The sequence below is a fragment of the Hemitrygon akajei genome, chromosome 26 (assembly GCF_048418815.1).
Source record: "Hemitrygon akajei chromosome 26, sHemAka1.3, whole genome shotgun sequence".
Classification (NCBI taxonomy): domain Eukaryota; kingdom Metazoa; phylum Chordata; class Chondrichthyes; order Myliobatiformes; family Dasyatidae; genus Hemitrygon; species Hemitrygon akajei.
The window spans coordinates 32182435-32200920 of NC_133149.1; the positions used below are offsets into that span (position 1 = coordinate 32182435).

The window sequence follows — 18486 nt, forward strand, 5'->3', positions numbered from 1 at the left end:
GCAGATTGAGCTCTGACAGCCAGTTGACAACAGGTAGCCTATCCAGAACCTTGCACTTACGATATGCTAACAACTTGCCACTATCAATGGCTGCTTATTACATTGCCAGTTTGAATTGAGGTGTGATGCTACAGAAATGATTTTAAGCTCTTATCTATATTGAAGTTTACACCAACATGGGGCGTGTCAGTGGGTGGGACATTATGCTTTCCTCCACAGCATCTTTCACTCCTCCATTCTCCCCTCCTGCCATTGTTTTGGACCTACTGTTTACATCAAGATTCAACAGATTGCACTGTGTACGAAAAATAGTCCCTGAATCCATTTTGTATCTGTGACTGTAAAGCATCAAGGCACAAAGGTCATTCAGCCCACAGTACATATACTAACTCTTTTAAAAGTTCTTCCACCAATCTACTAGTGCAAATAAAGTAAACAAATATTTCCAGATGACTATGTTCTTTTGAAGGTGTTTTCATTCTTCAACATTGCAATTTTTTAATTGAATAGTGAAGTCAGGTATTAGCATTGGAAAATTCAAAACTAACATCTGTGACTTCAAATGTTCAAGCTTGTGCATACTATTTTGTTTTTTTTTTAATCGTTCCCTTTTAATTAAGAGTTAAATAACCGTATTAAAGAGCAGCCAGTTAGGACAAGTATGACATTGCTGTGGCATATCGGTAGGAAAATATTCCGTTCAATTTACATCCCAGCACTGAATCAGGCAGTAAAAACACTGGTTTTAAAACAGCCAGCTGAGGAAACTGATGGGATCCAGTTTAGATTCAAACTCTAAAGATGGTAGCATTCCTTTTATTGCTTTAAATGTCGAAGTAGTACTTTAAAACTTGAATGAAGGAACAGAGCCACTAGCACACCAGCAATAAGTCACTATGGTAATCGGAAAGAAACAACATCTGTACTCGTAGCAGACTTTTAGGTTAGACTTTCTCTCTGCAATTTTCAGACAGGAAAGTGTGTGTAACGTCAGTTGGAGCGGTCACTGTTTTCTCCATTTACTCGTTGAAACTAATCAATCAGCCTTCAACTCAACGGACTTGTCCCATCAAATCCCAGACAGTTCCAGCACACTCCACTCCCCATCTGGTCAGCCGGAGTGAACAGAATGGGTTGATTAAGGGACAGATTGGAGTGTGCTGCCGAGTGAAGATGTAAATATCCAGCAGTGGCATTCCCTCTCCTGATGTTTTAATGTGCTCAGGTCTGTCCCAGCATTCCAGTCCCAAAAATCAAGGAGGCGGAGAAAAACAGCACGAAATTTCCTCATCAAGTTATGGATTAAATGTCGAATTTCTGAAGGCAACATGATTTTGTCCCCTCTCAGTTTGGTGCTGATGGTCGGTAAGTGGCTCGGATTATTATGTTTTATTCCGTTTAGTCTCGCTAATCCAAATGAGAAAATGCATTAGCAAAACTTCGTCCCATGGTTTTGGATCGTTTTTAAATGTCTAGTTTATGAAATATGATTCTTTTACACACAGTGTGGATGAGGCTGATGAAGACTTTGGGACGTGCAATGGTTTTAGATTCCTCAGCGACTTTCATAGTTACTTCATGAAATACATTTTCTTATTACGGATTTGTCCTTTATTGCTTACATCAATAGTTTTAATAGCTTAGTTTAATATTAGCATAACTTTCTTTATTGTAACATACAATATACAATAATTAAATTAAGTGGTGTTGTGTTTTATATCCTTTTTCATTTCGGTTGAAAACTTTTTAAAATGCAATTCACTAAGAAAAAAGCAGCATTGTTTCCAAAAGATGTAACTCGACCCATATTGGAAACAGATGTGGTCTGCTACGTTAACAGTTTCCAGACCAAAACCAAAAAAAAGCGGCAGACCGGGTTAATGAAGTGGTGGGTGGATATTAACGGAAAAAAAGGGGAAACAGTTTAGTTTTGGACTAAGTATTAATATTGCCATGCTGTTCTATAAGGAGTGCCTAATGGTTTGGTCTCAGTATCTCTGCGTTCCTGCGGCATCTGGATGCAGGAAGAGCCATTGACCTAGAGCGCAAGCCTGTCGCAGTTGGGTGTGAGCCACTCGAGAGGCGCTTTGCAGCCCTCCGCGAGCTGCCCTGACCCCGCGTGCTGTCCTCGCGCGGTCCTCTGGGACTGAGGGACTTGAGAGCAAGTTAGCCACGCGGGCAACAGCTAGTTTTATTTTGTTTTTGCATTTACTCGAAGAGTTACTAAAAATAAAGCAAGTTTATTCTACATTGAAACCAGATGGCAATAAGGGATAAGACGTCCTTCAATAGGATGACATTATCTCCCTCTGTATCAATTTTAAGCAAACCATCATAAGTAAAATTTTCAAATGAGGCGGCTTTCTAATTTTTTGAGATGTTTTCCTTCATAGTGGAAATATGCAAGGCAAAGTTCAAGTTCTGTGCGCTCCTGTGTACTTATTGCTGATTTAATTTCTAAAGATTCGTTCGTTGGTATTTCTGATGTTTACACATATTATCTCTCTGTGTGCTTATGGGACAAATTGTATCTGCAGACTTTGGCCTCTAACCCAAAATCAATGCAATCCCTTCTGTTGTTAATTTAACATTGAAACCAAACTGGACTTGAACTGTCCTTTCAGGTTCATCGTCCTGAAGGTTCTTCAATTGCAAAGTAAATATAGAAGGCATTTCAGAAAACAGAAGTTAATATAGAAAGGGAATGTTTCGTCACGGAGAAAGGTTTTGATAGAAGTTTCGAGTGAATGAGATTTGGCGAAATGGAGATCGTATAGGAATAATTCAAGCTTAGACTTGAAGACAGTAACAAAGAAGCAATGCACTGGGGGAAAAAAGAGCTGACGCTAAAGGCAGGTGACAGGTTTAAAAACTAGTGAGGGTCACAGAGAATAGAAATCAGTTATGTATTTAGGTTAACACAGAATGCACAAGGAAATTTAAGGATATAAACTTCCACTATTTTTAATGATACTAAGTGGCTTTGGCTCCATTTGGACAATGAAGTCTAAAATTGTATATTTGATTCATTTACACCCATTTCACTTTGAAGAAGTGAATATTTATGTGTGGAACTATTACTTATGTTTATTGGATCTCTTTCAAATTTATTAATATGTATAACTACAAATGTATCTGAGAAAGTTCCCACATCCCCAATTTAGTAATGGTTGTTAAATATAGCACATGAATCAGACTGGTGTTTAATTGATAAATTGTTGTATTCTTTTCTCTGTGTTAAATGAATAAAGCAGTATAGGATACTTCCTTTGCAAAAGTTCTCAGATTTCTAAATGATTAGGGAATCATATATGTAATCCATCCAGATCAAGTCTCTCAATTTGACATGTGACCATGACCCTATGGTTCTATATACCATGGAGAGTGGGAAATGGAGTAGGACGTGAATGAGTGAGACCTTGCATTTATGCTTTATTTTGAGTGTGTTACAGGTCAGCAGAGTGCTGCCTTACTTGTAGTTTAATTTTTTGAGTACATACTTGTGAGATTTCTTACAATGACCATTGTGGCTCTCTCTTATTAGTCTTTCACAGTTCTGAAGAATCTTCTCTTTTGAATTGTTTCTGTCCAAGTGTTAAAGGGATACCCATAAATCGGCCAGATAAGCAGTTCGTGAATGGTGACCTAATGTCAAAGAAAGAACAGTCATTGATGCCCAAGAAAAATCGATTTATTTTATTGGTTGGAATTTCATGGTATTCATCCATTCTTGATGTGATTGTCTTGGCTTGGGAAGTGCACAAGAAGAAACAATAAGTTGCTACAGTGTTTTCTGCAAGTGATGCTTTTTTTTTGGTTGGAGGTGATCATTATCTGACAGATAGTGTGGTTGAAACATCTTTCCACTTACCAGCCCAAGCTCTGCTGATGTTCAAGTTTTTTTTTTTTTGCAATGCAGAAATAAACAGCTTCATTGGAGATATAAAAATAGCTTAGATATTTTATGGCAGAATAAAAATTCCAAAGTTCAATATCAAGATTTACAGAATTTCAAGAATAATATTCCTTTAAATTTCATTAATTTGAAAGAAATTTCCAAACACTTTTCAATGAGGAATCAAATAACTGTTAATTATCATTTTCAAAGCAAATATTTCAGAATAAAGTTCAAGTTTATTGTCATTCAACCATACACATGTATACAGGTAAACAAAACATCATTTCTCTGGGCCAAGGTGCAAAACACACACATATACTGTAGTTACAATCCAGCACAGACAGCACCAAAATAATATTAACACAAGTTCCTGAGCGAAATGGTCTGAAGATTGAAATTGAAGTTAAGTATGAAAGTATCTTTTTCTGAATTACACTTTTCCTTTGATTCTGATGGAAAATTTTAAACTGTTTATGCTGGAAGTCTGACTTAAGAAGTTGCTGGAAACACTCAATGTCAGGCAGGATCTGAAACTGTCTCATTGGCTGATCATCAATATTTTCTGCTTTTATTTCTTGTGACAATCCTGAATTAAGTTAAATTAAATACATAGTGTAAAAGTAGCAATAAAGAAGTAGTGAAGTAGTGTTCATGGGTTCAATGTCCATTCAGAAATCAAATGGCAGAGGGGAAGAAGCTGTTCCTGAATCATTGAGTGTGTGCCTTCAGGCTCCTGTACCTCCTCCCTGATGGTAGCAGTGAGAACAAGGCATGACTTGTGTGATGGGGGTCCTTAAATGATGGATGCCGCCTTATTGAGGCACCGCTGCTTGAAGGTGTCCTGGATACTATGGAGGCTAGTCTCAATGATGGAGTTCACTAAGTTTATAACTCTCTGCAGCTTATTTCAATCCTGTGCAGTAGACTCCCTCATACCAGATGGGGATGCATCCAGTTAGAGTGCTCTCCACAGTACATCTGTAGAAATTTGTGAGTTTCTTTGGTGACATAGCTGAGTTTGCCTCAAACTCCTCCTGAAATTTAGCCACTGCCTTGACTTCTTTGTAGCTGCATGAATATGTTTGGTCCAGGTTGGATCCTCAGAGATATTAACACCCAGGAACTTGAAATTGCTCACTCTTTCCAATATCAATCCCTCTATGAGGACTGGTGTATGTTCCCTCGTCTTACCCTCTCTGAATTCCACTATCAGTTCTTTGGTCTTACTCACATTGAGTGCAAGGTTATTGCTGTGACACCACACAACTAGCTGATATATCTCCCTCCTGTACACCCTCTTACCACCATCTGAAATTCTGCCAACAATAGTTGGATTGTCAGCAAACTTATAGATATAGTATGTCAAAAAATTTGTGTGCTTTGTGGCAGCAGTACATTGCAATACATAATTATAAAAAACTATAAATTACAATAAGAAATATATATAATTAAATTAAGTTGAGCAAAAGAGAGCAAAAAAAAAGAAAAAAGTAGTGGGTAGTGTACAGGGTTCTTTGTCCATTCAAAAATCAGATGGTAGAGGGGAAGAAGCTGTTCTTGAATCATTGAGTGTGTGCCTTCAGGCTCCTGTACCTCCTCTCTGATGGTAGCAATGAGAAGAGGGCATGTCCTGGGTGATGGGGGTCCTTAATGATGGATGCTGCCTTTTTGAGACATTGTCTTTTGATGGTGTCCTCGATGCTGAGGAAACTAGTTTTCATGATGGAACTGGCTGGGTTTACAACTTTCTGTAGCTTTTTACTGATCCTGTACAGTGGCCCTTCCATACCAGATGGTGATGCAACCAGTTGGAATGCTTTCCATAGTACATCTGTAGAAATTTGTGCGAGTTTTCGGTAAGATACCATGATTAAAGAATGGAAGATCTCGGTTGTTTAGATTGGAAAATGTAAGTTTGTTCTCCTTGGTAAGGAATAAGTTGTTAGGGGATCTAAAGGAGGTACTTAAATAATAGTAGGCAAAAAGAAGCCATTTCCATTGGCAGAGTCGTCAATATCAGTTGGACATTGAACGATGGTGAATATTAGAGAAACCAAAGTTAAAAAAAGAGCAAGACTTAATGTGCAGCAAATGATTAAAGTTTGGAATTAATTGTATGGGGTAACAATGTAACTATATTCAGTTGTGCAATTCAAAGGTGAACTGGAAAAATACCTAAAATTCAAATCATTGGGACCAGCTGAGTTGGTTTTGCATAGAGCTGGTATGGATTAAATGGAGTAAATGGCCTTCTCTGTTGTAGCCATTCTGTGAATGGCAAATAACCATTCATGTTTAGTTTAGTTAATCTGTGAGATTGAACAAAGTTTATTCCAAGTCTAAACTGAAGTATTTGGACTTGATTGGAGAAAAAATGTTACTGTAAATGAATGGAATTTTGTGTTCTGAGGCACAATGCATTAAAGAAAGGTTAGTATAAAGAGGTCACAGGGATTCAATTCAGCTTCTACTGCTAGAGAATTCATAAGACAACGTTGTTCAGACCTCATTATGTGGTTTGCTGTCTGATGGAATTATTGAAAATCCAGACTTTCTGGCCGTGAATGCATACATGTTGATATGAAATGATAGGCTTGCAGTTGATCATATTAGCACCTCATCCAACAAATGCCATGGTTAAACACCAAACCAACCTTCATTATGAACTTTACATACAGTTAGAGACAACTTGTTGGGTAATAGCACATCCAGGGACTGCGACCCAGCAAGGAGTTAACAGCCTCTCTGAGGCAAGTCATGCTAGCAGAGAAGAATGAAAAATAGGTAACAGAGAAGACAGTGACAAATGAAAGCATTTAAACGTTGCCATAAATATGAATGAGATCACTCGGTTGTGTTCCATAATCGGAATCTCCAGCACTTAGCTTCAATTTAAAATATTTTTGCCAATTGGGCTGTGTTTTTTCACCTGTAAACAGGGTGAGGCATCTGGGAAGCAATACTGTCACCCAAGTATGGGTGAACACATCGTAATCCTATGAAATGCTTGGAAAGCATTAATAAAATTGGAAAATGCTGGAAACACTTGACAGGACAAGTAGCATCTGTAAAAAGAGAAACAGAGTTAATGTTTCAAGTTGAAGACCCTTTGTCAGAATTCATGCATTATATAATATATTTCCTTTCATTTTTCTAGTTAAGACAATTGTCTTGATTGAAAATAGGGAAAAGCTTGGGGGGTGCCTGATAATGGATAATAATGTCTGAGACAGAAGTCTGATCTCAATGGCAAGATATCATTTAAGTAGCAATCTGCATGCTCTCACCCAGCAGGCAGCCAAATTGTTAGAGGTCATTGAAATTTTGTGGTAGGATGGTATAGCTGGGAACATTTGTGAATGAAACCCAGCGCCCACTGTAATTTGGCAAGGGCAAAATCCTTGAGGGAGATCCTGAGATAGACAGGAAATAGAGCCAATTGGTATCACATTAGACTATGACTTTGATCTCAAGGATTGGATCAACTTCTGGATGAATAAGGTGTAAACATTACCAATGGCTTGAAATATTGTTGTAAGTATGACCAGTGCTTGGAATAAGGTAGGTCAGAATGGGCTTCTGTGTTCTAGCATTTAACTCCTCCCACTTAACCTCTTCTATCTAATGGTAGGAGGGGATTTAGAATTGCACATTCCTAAGATGGTGGAGATAGTTGATACGAGGGGTGATTGATAAGTTTGTGGTCTAAGGTAGAAGGAGTCAATTTTAGAAAACCTAGCACATTTATTTTTCAACATAGTCCCCTCCTACATTTATACACTTGGTCCAGCGGTCGTGGAGCATACGGATCTTGGACCTCCAGAAAGTGTCCACAGCAGGGGTGATTGATAGTTTGTGGCCTAAGGTAGAAGGAAATGTTATTAACTTCAAACTTTCTGCATAATCACTCAGAGTTGAACTGCATGTGCATGTAACGAGAGCTGTATAACTCATCTCCTTCTACCTTAGGTCACAAACTTATCAATCACCCATCTGCGGACACTTTCTGGAGGTTCAAGATCCGTCTGCTCCACGACCGCTGGACTAAGTGTGTAAATGTAGGAGGGGACTATGTTGAAAAATAAATGTGCTATGTTTTCTAAAACTGACTCCTTCTACCTCAGGCCACGAACTTATCAATCACCCCTCGTACTTGGATTTAATTGCTCTGGAGCATTCTTATTTGGTGTAATCAAATACAGAGTAAACCTGGAATTTTAACAATTTAAATAATAAAACAAGTGTTCTGCCAGCAATGCTGGCCACATTATATTGCAGCTGATGTAGGCAGCCTAGGGTTCAAATAACTAACATGGGCTGTTCTGTATTTGATTTCCCAGTGGGCCCAATGTGTGCAAGCATTCAACAAAGCAGAACATATCCTGCAGCCAAGCAAAAATTTCATTGGTGTTTTGAGAAAAAAATTAAGTGTAAAACTTGAATATGTGATTGGGCTAATTCAAACACTTTACAAGAAGTTGATTACCACAGAAAGCATGGTATTCAGCAGTCTGATAGCCAGCTATTATTTAAGTCGACCTTAGATATGTGTTGCAGAAAAATATATTTCACCCAAATCTGTGCTCATATTTCGGGCTCTGTCAAACGTAAGTCAGGGTTGCGGCATTGGTGGAAAAGCAAAAATGGCTCGATTGGTTAAAGATTTAAAAACACAAGCTTCTGCTCCAGTGCAGTATAATTAAGTAAATAATTAGCACCTTGCAGTTGGATAGTCCAGTTAAATGGTTTTAGAGTCACAGAATTTTATGGTATGGAAGAAAGCTAACTGGCCCGTTATACAAGTGCAGGCTGTTTGAAAGTGCAATTCCTCACACTTGTTTGCACTGTAACACTACACACACCTTGACTTCAATTACCTGATAAAATAATTTAGAAAATTATTTATGGAATCATCTACTACTCATTTCAAGGAAGACAGTTCTTGTTTTTTTTTCTTTTTCAGTTCTACCTTTTCCTTGTTTTTATCTGTTTTCTACTTACTTTGTCTCCATTTGTGTTTAACAAGTCTTCACCACCCACTCTCTGTCAATACCATTGCCATTTATGACATTGAGCCTTCTCTTTACCACAGATAAACCCATAGTTATTTTCACCCATCCCCCTTCTCTGTAGCTGAAACCACTTTTAACTTTTCTCTGTTCTGAAGAACGTCATCAGCCTGAAATATTGACTCTGTTTCATGGATGCTGCTTGAGCTGTTGACTAATTGAAAACAGCCTTTTCTATTTTTATTTTAGCTTTCCAACATCTGTATTTTTTGCCTTTTGATCTTCAAGGAAGTGTTTGACATCTAGCAACTCACAATGAGATAAATGCTCCTCTTCATCCTTCTAGATCTTTTAGCAATGATTTAAAAGTACACTGTGCATTATGACAAGGACAACGTTCCTTTTAATTCATTGGTTATGAAGGATATTGGGATGTCATGAAATAAATGTAAAAGAGGTTATACAATGACATTTTTAACCCTTTGAAGCCTCTTGTCATCTTTAAATCCTCAACTATGCCCCTTCTTAATCTTCTAGAAATAGTTTGAAAATTTTGCTTGGAATAATGCTGGAAAACGCTCTCATTCTAGGAAACTTCTCGGTAAGCTTCCTGTGTACACTGTGTCATTATGCTTTCTTGAACTGTGATTTCCAGAATGGGTCAGCTCCATCAGCTGAGGCCTAATAAGTGATTATGAAGTTATAGCATAGCCTCGCTGTTCCACTTTAAGAAAAAAATGCAAGTAATCCATTTGCTTTCTAACTTGCATCTTGGAGAATATAAATGTATGGATACCAAGAACATGTGCTTATCCACACTTTGTCATTTTTGTTTTTGATCAAGGTATTTATTATTGAGTTTATTAATGAGTGAAGGAGAAATGATACAGGGTCAAAGGAAGAATACCATGAATAATATCAGCTGCTAGATTTCTTGCATCTGCCATTGTAGCATCATAGCATCCACGCGTAGACCATCAGACTCAAAAACAGTGACTTTCCCCAAGCAGATAGACTGATCAACACCTCCATCCACTAACTCCATCTCTACTTTATTATTTCCTATCAATCACCTTATGTACAGCCTAGTTTCACTTTATGGACATATAATCGATCTATGTATATAAGGAATCTTGTGTATTTATATTTATTGTGTGTTTTGAAATTATTATTGTGTTCTTTATCTTTTATGATTTTTGGGCTGCATCAGATTTGGAGTAACAATTATTTTGTTCTCTTTACACTTGTGTACAGGAAATAACATAAAACAATCTTGAATCTTGTATAAATAATCATAATATGGTCTCTGGCACATTGACATGACAATAACTCGTGACAATTGTTTCTTTCCGCTTAGTGCCAGCTTTACATTGTGTTATGTTTTTTAAACACTGCCCATGAGAGAGTGATGTTTTAATAGCACTGATGTTCTGCATCACGTGTGTGCTGTCATGAGGTATCCCAAAGAGTCAGGCAGACAGCACTCTCCCGTTTTGTTCACGCAGCTTTCTATGCATTTTGTTAGGCATTAGACATAGAAACATAATATTCCATGGCTCCATCTTAATGAAATGTGAAATAAATTGCAATGGAAGGACAGTAGGGACTTTGTGCAGGTATTTCTCCAAGACTGAATTTATCCTTTATAATCTTTTGAGTTTGTGGTAACTCTATTTATAAGACCAAGAACTTACTGAACAATAATTGAGAATTGAAAAAGGAGACCAAGACAGAAACTAGACAAAAATGTAATTGTAACTTACTCACGCTGATAGTTAATTTTCTCAGTGAAATTTTCATTTAGTGATGCAAAGTTAATATGAATAAATTAAAAATCATATTGTAAATACTCAGTAGTTTGTTTTTGGAGGTTTTGCCCTAACTCGTCCATAGCCTTAAATTGATAAGAAAATGTAGATTTAAAGATAATAATCAGCACATCTTTTAAAATGGTAAATGATACCTTGATTTGCTGAGTTAATGTCTGGCAGTCAGTGGTCTTGTGGATTATATGTAAGTTTTTCTTTGTATAAATAAATATCTTCTGCACATCTGGCTGTGTTTTTCTATGTTGAGAAAGTCAGACACTTTTGTTTACTTGTGTCTGGGGTGTTCATTATTTTTAAAATTCATTTATGCATTTTATGTTATCCAAAGATTTTACACTTCATCCATTGCATTTTTTAACTCAAGTGAACTATTTTCCCACTACAGTGCCAAAGATTTGGTTTAATACTTTTTTGATATAACATTTAATGGTGGTATTGCTGCATTAAGCAAAGACTTTTTGAAAGTGAACGTGTTCTGCTCTCCTGTACTTGCAGCCATGAGACTTCAGTGTCATGCCAAAAATTTTGATGCTGAGTCTTTGCTTGAAATGTTCATACAAGTCACTCAGGGCAACCATGAATAGACAATAAATGTTAACATTATCAGTGATGGTCTTATACTAAAAATAAATAAAAATTATTACTTCATTCCTTCATTTCATTATTTCATTAGATTTGAAAACCTGTTTTGTGAGACAAATTTAAAGATGGAGTATGGCTTGCAATAATCAGAAAATTAACCATTTATTAATTAGCCGGTCCTCTTACGGTTTTCTAGAGGAGCAAACTCCATACAGTGCCACGCTTTAAAGCATTAATTTGCCACAGGTAATGACATTGGCAGAGTCAGTGGTTAAACCAAAGTGCCCTTGATGTACTTCACCTCAGACCAGCAATTGCTGACTATTTCTATTTGGTACACAGTGTACTTGGAAATAAAAGTAACAAAAGTAGGACTTGTAAAATGTGGGCTATGTGACACATATGAAACTGTATTCTAATATGAAGATTGCAACTGTAAATTTAGCTGAGTCAATAAATCCTTTTCAACGATGCATTGGGAATATGTAGATGAATTTCAAGTGTTCTATGTTTCACAGGAAAACTCAAGACCATTGTGTGTACTTGTTACTTCTGCATTATTTCTACTGGAAATCAAATGATAAAAGAGGAAACTTGGTGCTTGAAAATTCCACTGATCTGAGGCCAGTGCGATGGAACATAGTTTGAGCAGCCTTTGATGCTGGATGTTTTTTCTAAAGCCCTTTAGAAGTTTCACAATTTACGTGTCCGTATGGAACACGTTCAAGCCACTTTAATCTCTTAACCCCTTCCACCATCACTAGATTAATTACTTATTCTATAAATCCTTTTTCTGGTGTCATCCTGTTGAATGCAAACTCATTTCCCAATTTTGTCTACATAACAATAGCAGCTAAAGTTATTTTGATTGAGGAAACACTTTGGGTTATTAGTCTGATTTTGAGTGAAGCCAAAGGAAATGAAAACCAGAAAAGATTGATATAAGTAGCTGAATCAAATTCAACTACAGTGCCTATAAAAAGTATTCAACCCCCCCCCCCGGAAGTTTTCATGTTTTATTGTTTTACAACATTGAATAATCACAGTGGATTTAATTTGTCTTTTATGACACGGATCAACAGAAAAAGACTCTTTCATGTCAAAGTGAAAACAGATCTCTACAAAGTGATCTAAATTAATTACAAACATAAAACACAAAATAATTGATTGCATAAGTATTCACCCTCCCCCCTTTTAATAAGACACACCAAATCATCACTGGTGCAACCATTTGGTTTTAGAAGTCACATAATTAGTTAAATGGAGATGACCTGACTGTAGTAAAATACATCTGTATCTAGAAGATCCAACTGCTGGTGAGTCAGTATCCTGGCAAAACCTACACCATTAAGACAAAAGAACACTCCAAGTAACTCTGTGAAAAGGTTGTTGAAAAGTACAAGTCAGGAGATGGATACAAGAACATTTCCAAGTCACTGAATATCCCTTGGAGTACAGTTAAGTCAATCATCAAGAAATGGAAAGAATATGGCACAGCTGTACATCTGCCTAGAGCAGGCAATCCTCAAAAACTGCATGAACGTGTAAGAAAGGGACTAGTGATGGAGGCCACCAAGAGACGTATGACAACTCTGGAGGCTGAGCTGGGAGAGGCTGTGAGTAGAACAACTGTTGCCCGGGTGCTTCACCAGTCACAGATTTACGGGAGAGTGGCAAAGAGAAAGCCACTGTTGAAAAAACTCACATGAAATCTCAGCTAGAATTTGCCAGAATGCATGTGGGTGACTCTGAAGCCAGCTAGTAGAAGGATCTATGGTCTGATGAAACCAAAACTGAGCTGTTTGGCTATTAGACTAAATGCTATATTTGTCGTGGCATAAGCCAAACACCGCACATCATCAAAAACACACCATACCTACCGTGAAGCATGGAGATGGCTGCATCGTGCTGTGGGGATGCTTCACTGCACCAGGCCCTGGTAGGGTTGTGAAGGGAGAGGGTAATATGAATGAAGTGAAATACAGAGAAATCCTGGAGGAAAACCTAATGCAGTTTGCAAGAGAACTGCGACATGGGAGAAGATTTATTTTCCAGCAAAACATAGGAATGGCTTAAAAACAACAAAGTTAATGTCCTGGAGTGGCCAAGTCAGAGTCCAGATCTCAATCCAATTGAGAATTTGTGGCTGGACTTCAAAAGGGTTGTTCACTCATGATCCCCGTACAATCTGACAGAGCCTGAGCAGCTTTGTAAGGAAGAATGGGGAAAAAAATGCAGTGCCCAGATGTGCAAAGCTGGTAGAGACCTATCCACACAGACTCAAGGCTGCCAAAGGTGCATTTACTAAATACTGACTAGAAAGGAGTGAATACTTATGCAATCAGTTATTATGTATTTTATATTTAGATCACTTTGTAGAGATTTGTTTTCACTTTGACACAACAGAGTCATTTTCTGCTGGTGTGTAAAAAAAAAAAAAAGAAGCCCAATGTTGTAAAACAATAAAACATGAAAACTTTCGGGGAGGTGAATATATTTTAAAGGCACTGTATTTCATACTGTCTGTTTAAAAAAAAATCAAAATTATCCTCAGTCAGACAATCTACCTAATTCTGTGGTTACACATATTGTATTTATCCCATGAAATGTACGATCTGGAATGCTCAATGGGAGATACTTGGATACCTTGCATGAATAAATTCCTTTTGATGGGTAAAAATTGGAACCTTCAGTTAGGAAGAGGGAAGAAGAAAGACTTTAATTTAAATGATGCCTTTCATAATTATTTTTTGATGTCTTGATAGCCAATAAAATACTTTTGAAGTGCATAATCTATAGTACAGTTGTTAAAACCTTATTGTGAAAAATAAATTCCCTTAGGCAGTAGTGATAACATAAATTGAATATAAGTGATATGAAATAGTAAGTAATGATGGGACAAGTTCAATCCCACCTGTAACTCTTGGGCAAAGGAATCATTCATTGCCTGTGTTCAGCAAGACCACAACAACGTTCAGGCATGGGTTTAGTAAATGATAAGTAACGTTCATGCTACAAATTTCCCATTTCTTAACCAGCACTGAATTACCCATCATTAATGTCCTAGGAAGCATTATTGACCAGGATCTTAACTGGACCCCACACATAAACTACAAGGACAGATCAGAGGCTGGATATCCTGAGGGCAAGTGACTCACCTTGTGACGCCCAACGTCTTCCATCATTCACAAAGCAAAATGATGTCATGGAATTCTCTCAACTTGTCTGCTTGTACAGTTCCAACAACTACCAAGAAGCTGGACTCCATCCTGCACAAGTCCCATGCTCTTATTCCATGCCCATCATCCTAACCATTCATTTCTTCCCCATCCAGAACTTATTCATCCAGGTACTTGTTGTGTTTTGCAACTTCAAAACATTGAATTAATTCAAAGAAAGACACATTCCGAAATGTGAGTCTAACTTCGAGTTTACTTTAAGCAAGGTGCACACATATCACATGGTAATGTAATGACATAGGCAATTCACGTATTTTTACATATCACCTATTGTGAATTATTTAAATGAACAAAAATGCTTAATCAACATATTTACAAAATTACTCAAATATTACTGAAATATTAAATACACAACACTCCTCCCAGCTTAGCTATAAATTCCAACCCAATAGAGAAGGCATCTCAACTATATACACACTATAAAGTATAGTACAACTACTATAAGGACAACTACAGCATAGTAAATTTTAAATTCTCCTATTCAGTCCTAAAGATTTAATTGCTCTGGAGAATTTCTTACTTTTGTGGGGTAATGTCTTTCCTGACAAAGGAGGTCACTGTTTGTCAGATGAGAATTGTGACTGTGAAACAATCTCAGGTTCTGAGAGCTCCTCCATAGAGGTTGTAGGAGCTGACTCTGAGACCGCAGGAAGTGGTTCTGACAGCTCTGGACACCTTTCTTCTTTTTTTCTTATTCTAGTTTGTGTATCTTGATCTTGGGGAAGTGTATTTAATTCACTGGAGTATTCTCTCATTAATCCTTCTGTTGCTTCCTTTATGATCTGACCTCTCCTCTTATTTTCTGTATCCACAATATCATCTGACGAATCCTCTGTTTTTGTTTCTCCATTGACTCCTTTCTTTTTAGCCTTCCATTCATCCAGCTGGGCTTTGGTCTTTGCATCTACTTTTATAAGCAGTTTTTTTCTCCCACTTGAAGTTCATGCAATAATCTAATGCATGCAGAGCAGATTCTGGCTCTTTATATCCACAAAAGCCAGATGCTTGCAACTTTCCTGAAGCTCCCTGAACTCTCTTCCAGCTTAAAAACAAGCCACATTTTGCAAGTAATTGCCTGATTAACACATCAGAAGCTTTCTCAGAGATTTTGCCTATGAAAACTGTTGTAGTCAGATCAGTGCTTTTGTCATTTTCATGATTCCTCTGAGCAGCATGGTCCTTCCTTGGTCCAATATGCTTTCCAACCAGAGGCACTGAGATTGCCACCAACACCCGTTTGCCCTCTGTTGTGCCACAATTCACGGTGTTCAGCATGGAGACAGTTGTGTCATCAATCAGTACCTTTCTTAATTTGCTTTCAGATGGCCTCATAGTAAGGGATGTGGCATGCAAATGGTGGATGGATCTCCAATCACGTTGTTGTTTAAGCAAATCACGCCTCCACAATGATGGCCCTCCTGTTTTTATTACATACAAGCCCACTTTGGCTTTTTGGTTGTGTTTCACTGTTACAAATGTCATCCCCACAGGAGTTATCTTTTCTTTAGTATCGATTCTTAGTTGTATATCTGCAGGCTTCAGTTTAGTATCTCTGAAATGCTGTACAAACTCATTTTGTGGAGTGACTGAAACAGCTGAACCATTGTTGAATTCCATTTTAATTAATTTGCCATTCACTTCTGATGTAAGCCATATTGCTTGTCTTTTGTTAGTTTACAAATTGTAAATCTCAAGTCTAGCCAGTCCTGTGTCACTCACATCATTATCAGATTTTTCATCAACAGTATGCAGATTAATGCTCTTTTTGAAACTTTTTAGCTTTTTCTCTTCCCTTTGCAGTCTATTTATTTTTGTCTGCCTGATGTGCTCTTTGTGTGTGTCCTAACTTGTTGCACTTTCTACAAGTCTCACCTTTAAATCTGAATTGGTCTGGTGTATGTGAACCCCTGCCACAATGGTAACACAATTTGTTCAGCTAGGCCGGTTTCTATTTAGACTTTGCAATTTTGTTCATGCTCATGTTCATTCCTGACTGCAAATCAATTGCATCTCTGTTTGCTGTTTCCATTGATACAGCAATTTCAACTGCTCTTTTAAATGTAAGTTGTGCTTCAATTAGGAGCCATTTTTGAATGCTTTCTTGTAAGATTTCACTAATTAAACAGTTTATCAGTGTATCATTAAGCCCATTACCAAACTGACAATACTCGAGACAATCTCTTCAACTCAGCCATGTACATGAAAATGGACTCCCCTTCCTTTTGATTCTGCTTATGAAAGCTAAGGCAATCAACAATGGTTTTGGTTCTAAATGTTCCTGCATTACTTTGACAATATCAGCAAAGCTCTTTTCTGCTAGTTTGGTTGGAGCAGTTAAACTTCAAAGCAAACTCTATGCCTTTAGATCCAAGTGCACTCAGCAAAATTAGTACTCGTTTCTCAATGGCTGTTTTATTTGCTTCAAAATACTCTTTAACTTGCTCAGTATATAAGATCCAGTTATCCATCGTGTAATCAAATATATCTGTCTTTCTGATGTAGTCAGCCATTTCTGCTCTTTTTAATGATAATTATCACCTGGTACTGACTGTTTATGAACCCTGAATTCTTCCATTTACTGTCTTTCTTTAACTTGACAGTCTCATCATGAGCTGCACTGTTTTCTTTTACTTGCCATTCTTCGCTGCGTTTTTTTTTAACTTGAACATTTCGCTGTGCTTTGAATGGTTGGTAGCTGTCTTGGGTCCATTTTTAAAATATCTGTCGCCAATTTTATGTTTTGTAGCTTCAAAGTTCTTCAGATATTAAGGATAAATGACTAGTTAAAAAGAGGGAGGTGGATATCTGCTAATTGTGGTGTTGAGGTACAAAAATTGTTCCCAGAAACAATTCTATTCGAAAGAGTTGTCAAGGGGTAGTAAGCTGTGACGGAGCAGACTCGATGGGCCATATGTCTTACGATCAGTTGTTTATCTTAAATAGAAACATAGAGACACAGAGAACATACAGCACAATACAAGCCCTTCGGTCCACAAAGCTGTGCCGAACATGTCCCTACCTTAGAACTACCTAGGCTTTACCCATAGCCCTCTATTTTTCTAAGCTCCATGTAGCCATCCAGGAATCTCTTAAAATACCCTATCGTATCCACCTCCACCACCGTTGCCGGCAGCCCATTCCACACACTCACCACTGTCTGCATAAAAAAAACTTACCCCTGACATCTTCTCTGTACCTACTTCCAAGCACCTTAAACCTGTGTCCTCTTGTGGCAGCCATTTCAGCCCTGGGGAAAAGCCTCTGACTATCTACATGTTCAATGTCTCTCATTATCTTGTACACCTCTATCAAGTCACCTCTCATCCTCCGTCACTCCAAGGAAAAAAGGCCGAGTTCACTCAATCTATTCTCATAAGGCATGCTCCCCAATCCAGGCAACATCCTTGTAAATCTCCTCTGCACCCTTTCTATGGCTTCCACATCCTTCCTGTAGTGAGGCGACCAGAACTGAGCACAGTACTCCGAGTGGGGTCTGACCAGGGTCCTATATAGCTGCAACATTACCTTTTGGCTCTTAAACTCAATCTCATGATTGATGAAGGCCAATACACCGTACGCCTTCTTAACCACAGAGTCAACCTGCAGAGCAGCTTTGAGTGTCCTTTGGACTCGGACCCCAAGATCCCTCTGATCCTCCACACTGTCAAGAGTCTTACCATTAATACTATATTCTGCCATCATATTTGACCTACCAAAATGAACCACTTCACACTTATCTGGGTTGGACTCCATCTGCCACTTCTCAGCCCAGTTTTGCATCCTATCAATGTCCCGCTGTAACCTCTGACAGCCCTCCACACTATCCACAACACCCCCAACCTTTGTGTCATCAGCAAATTTACTAAGCCATCCCTCCATTTCCTCATCCAGGTCATTTATAAAAATCACAAAGAGTGGGGGTCCCAGAA

General features: G+C 37.9%; 1 protein-coding gene across 2 annotated transcripts in view; it reads left to right on the forward strand.

Moving 5' to 3' along the window:
* Nucleotides 1-887: 887 nt before the first annotated feature.
* LOC140716834 (CXADR-like membrane protein) overlaps nt 888-18486 on the forward strand; it is a 112642-nt gene continuing 95043 nt past the window's right edge. The window contains exon 1 of one of the 2 annotated variants that reach the window (XM_073029789.1): nt 888-1365. In XM_073029789.1, coding sequence (XP_072885890.1) covers nt 1329-1365 — 37 coding nt within the window. In that variant the 5' untranslated portion in view covers nt 888-1328. Of the gene's footprint in view, nt 1366-14488; nt 14668-18486 lie in introns of those variants that run through there. The other variant, XM_073029788.1, reaches the window with a different exon arrangement.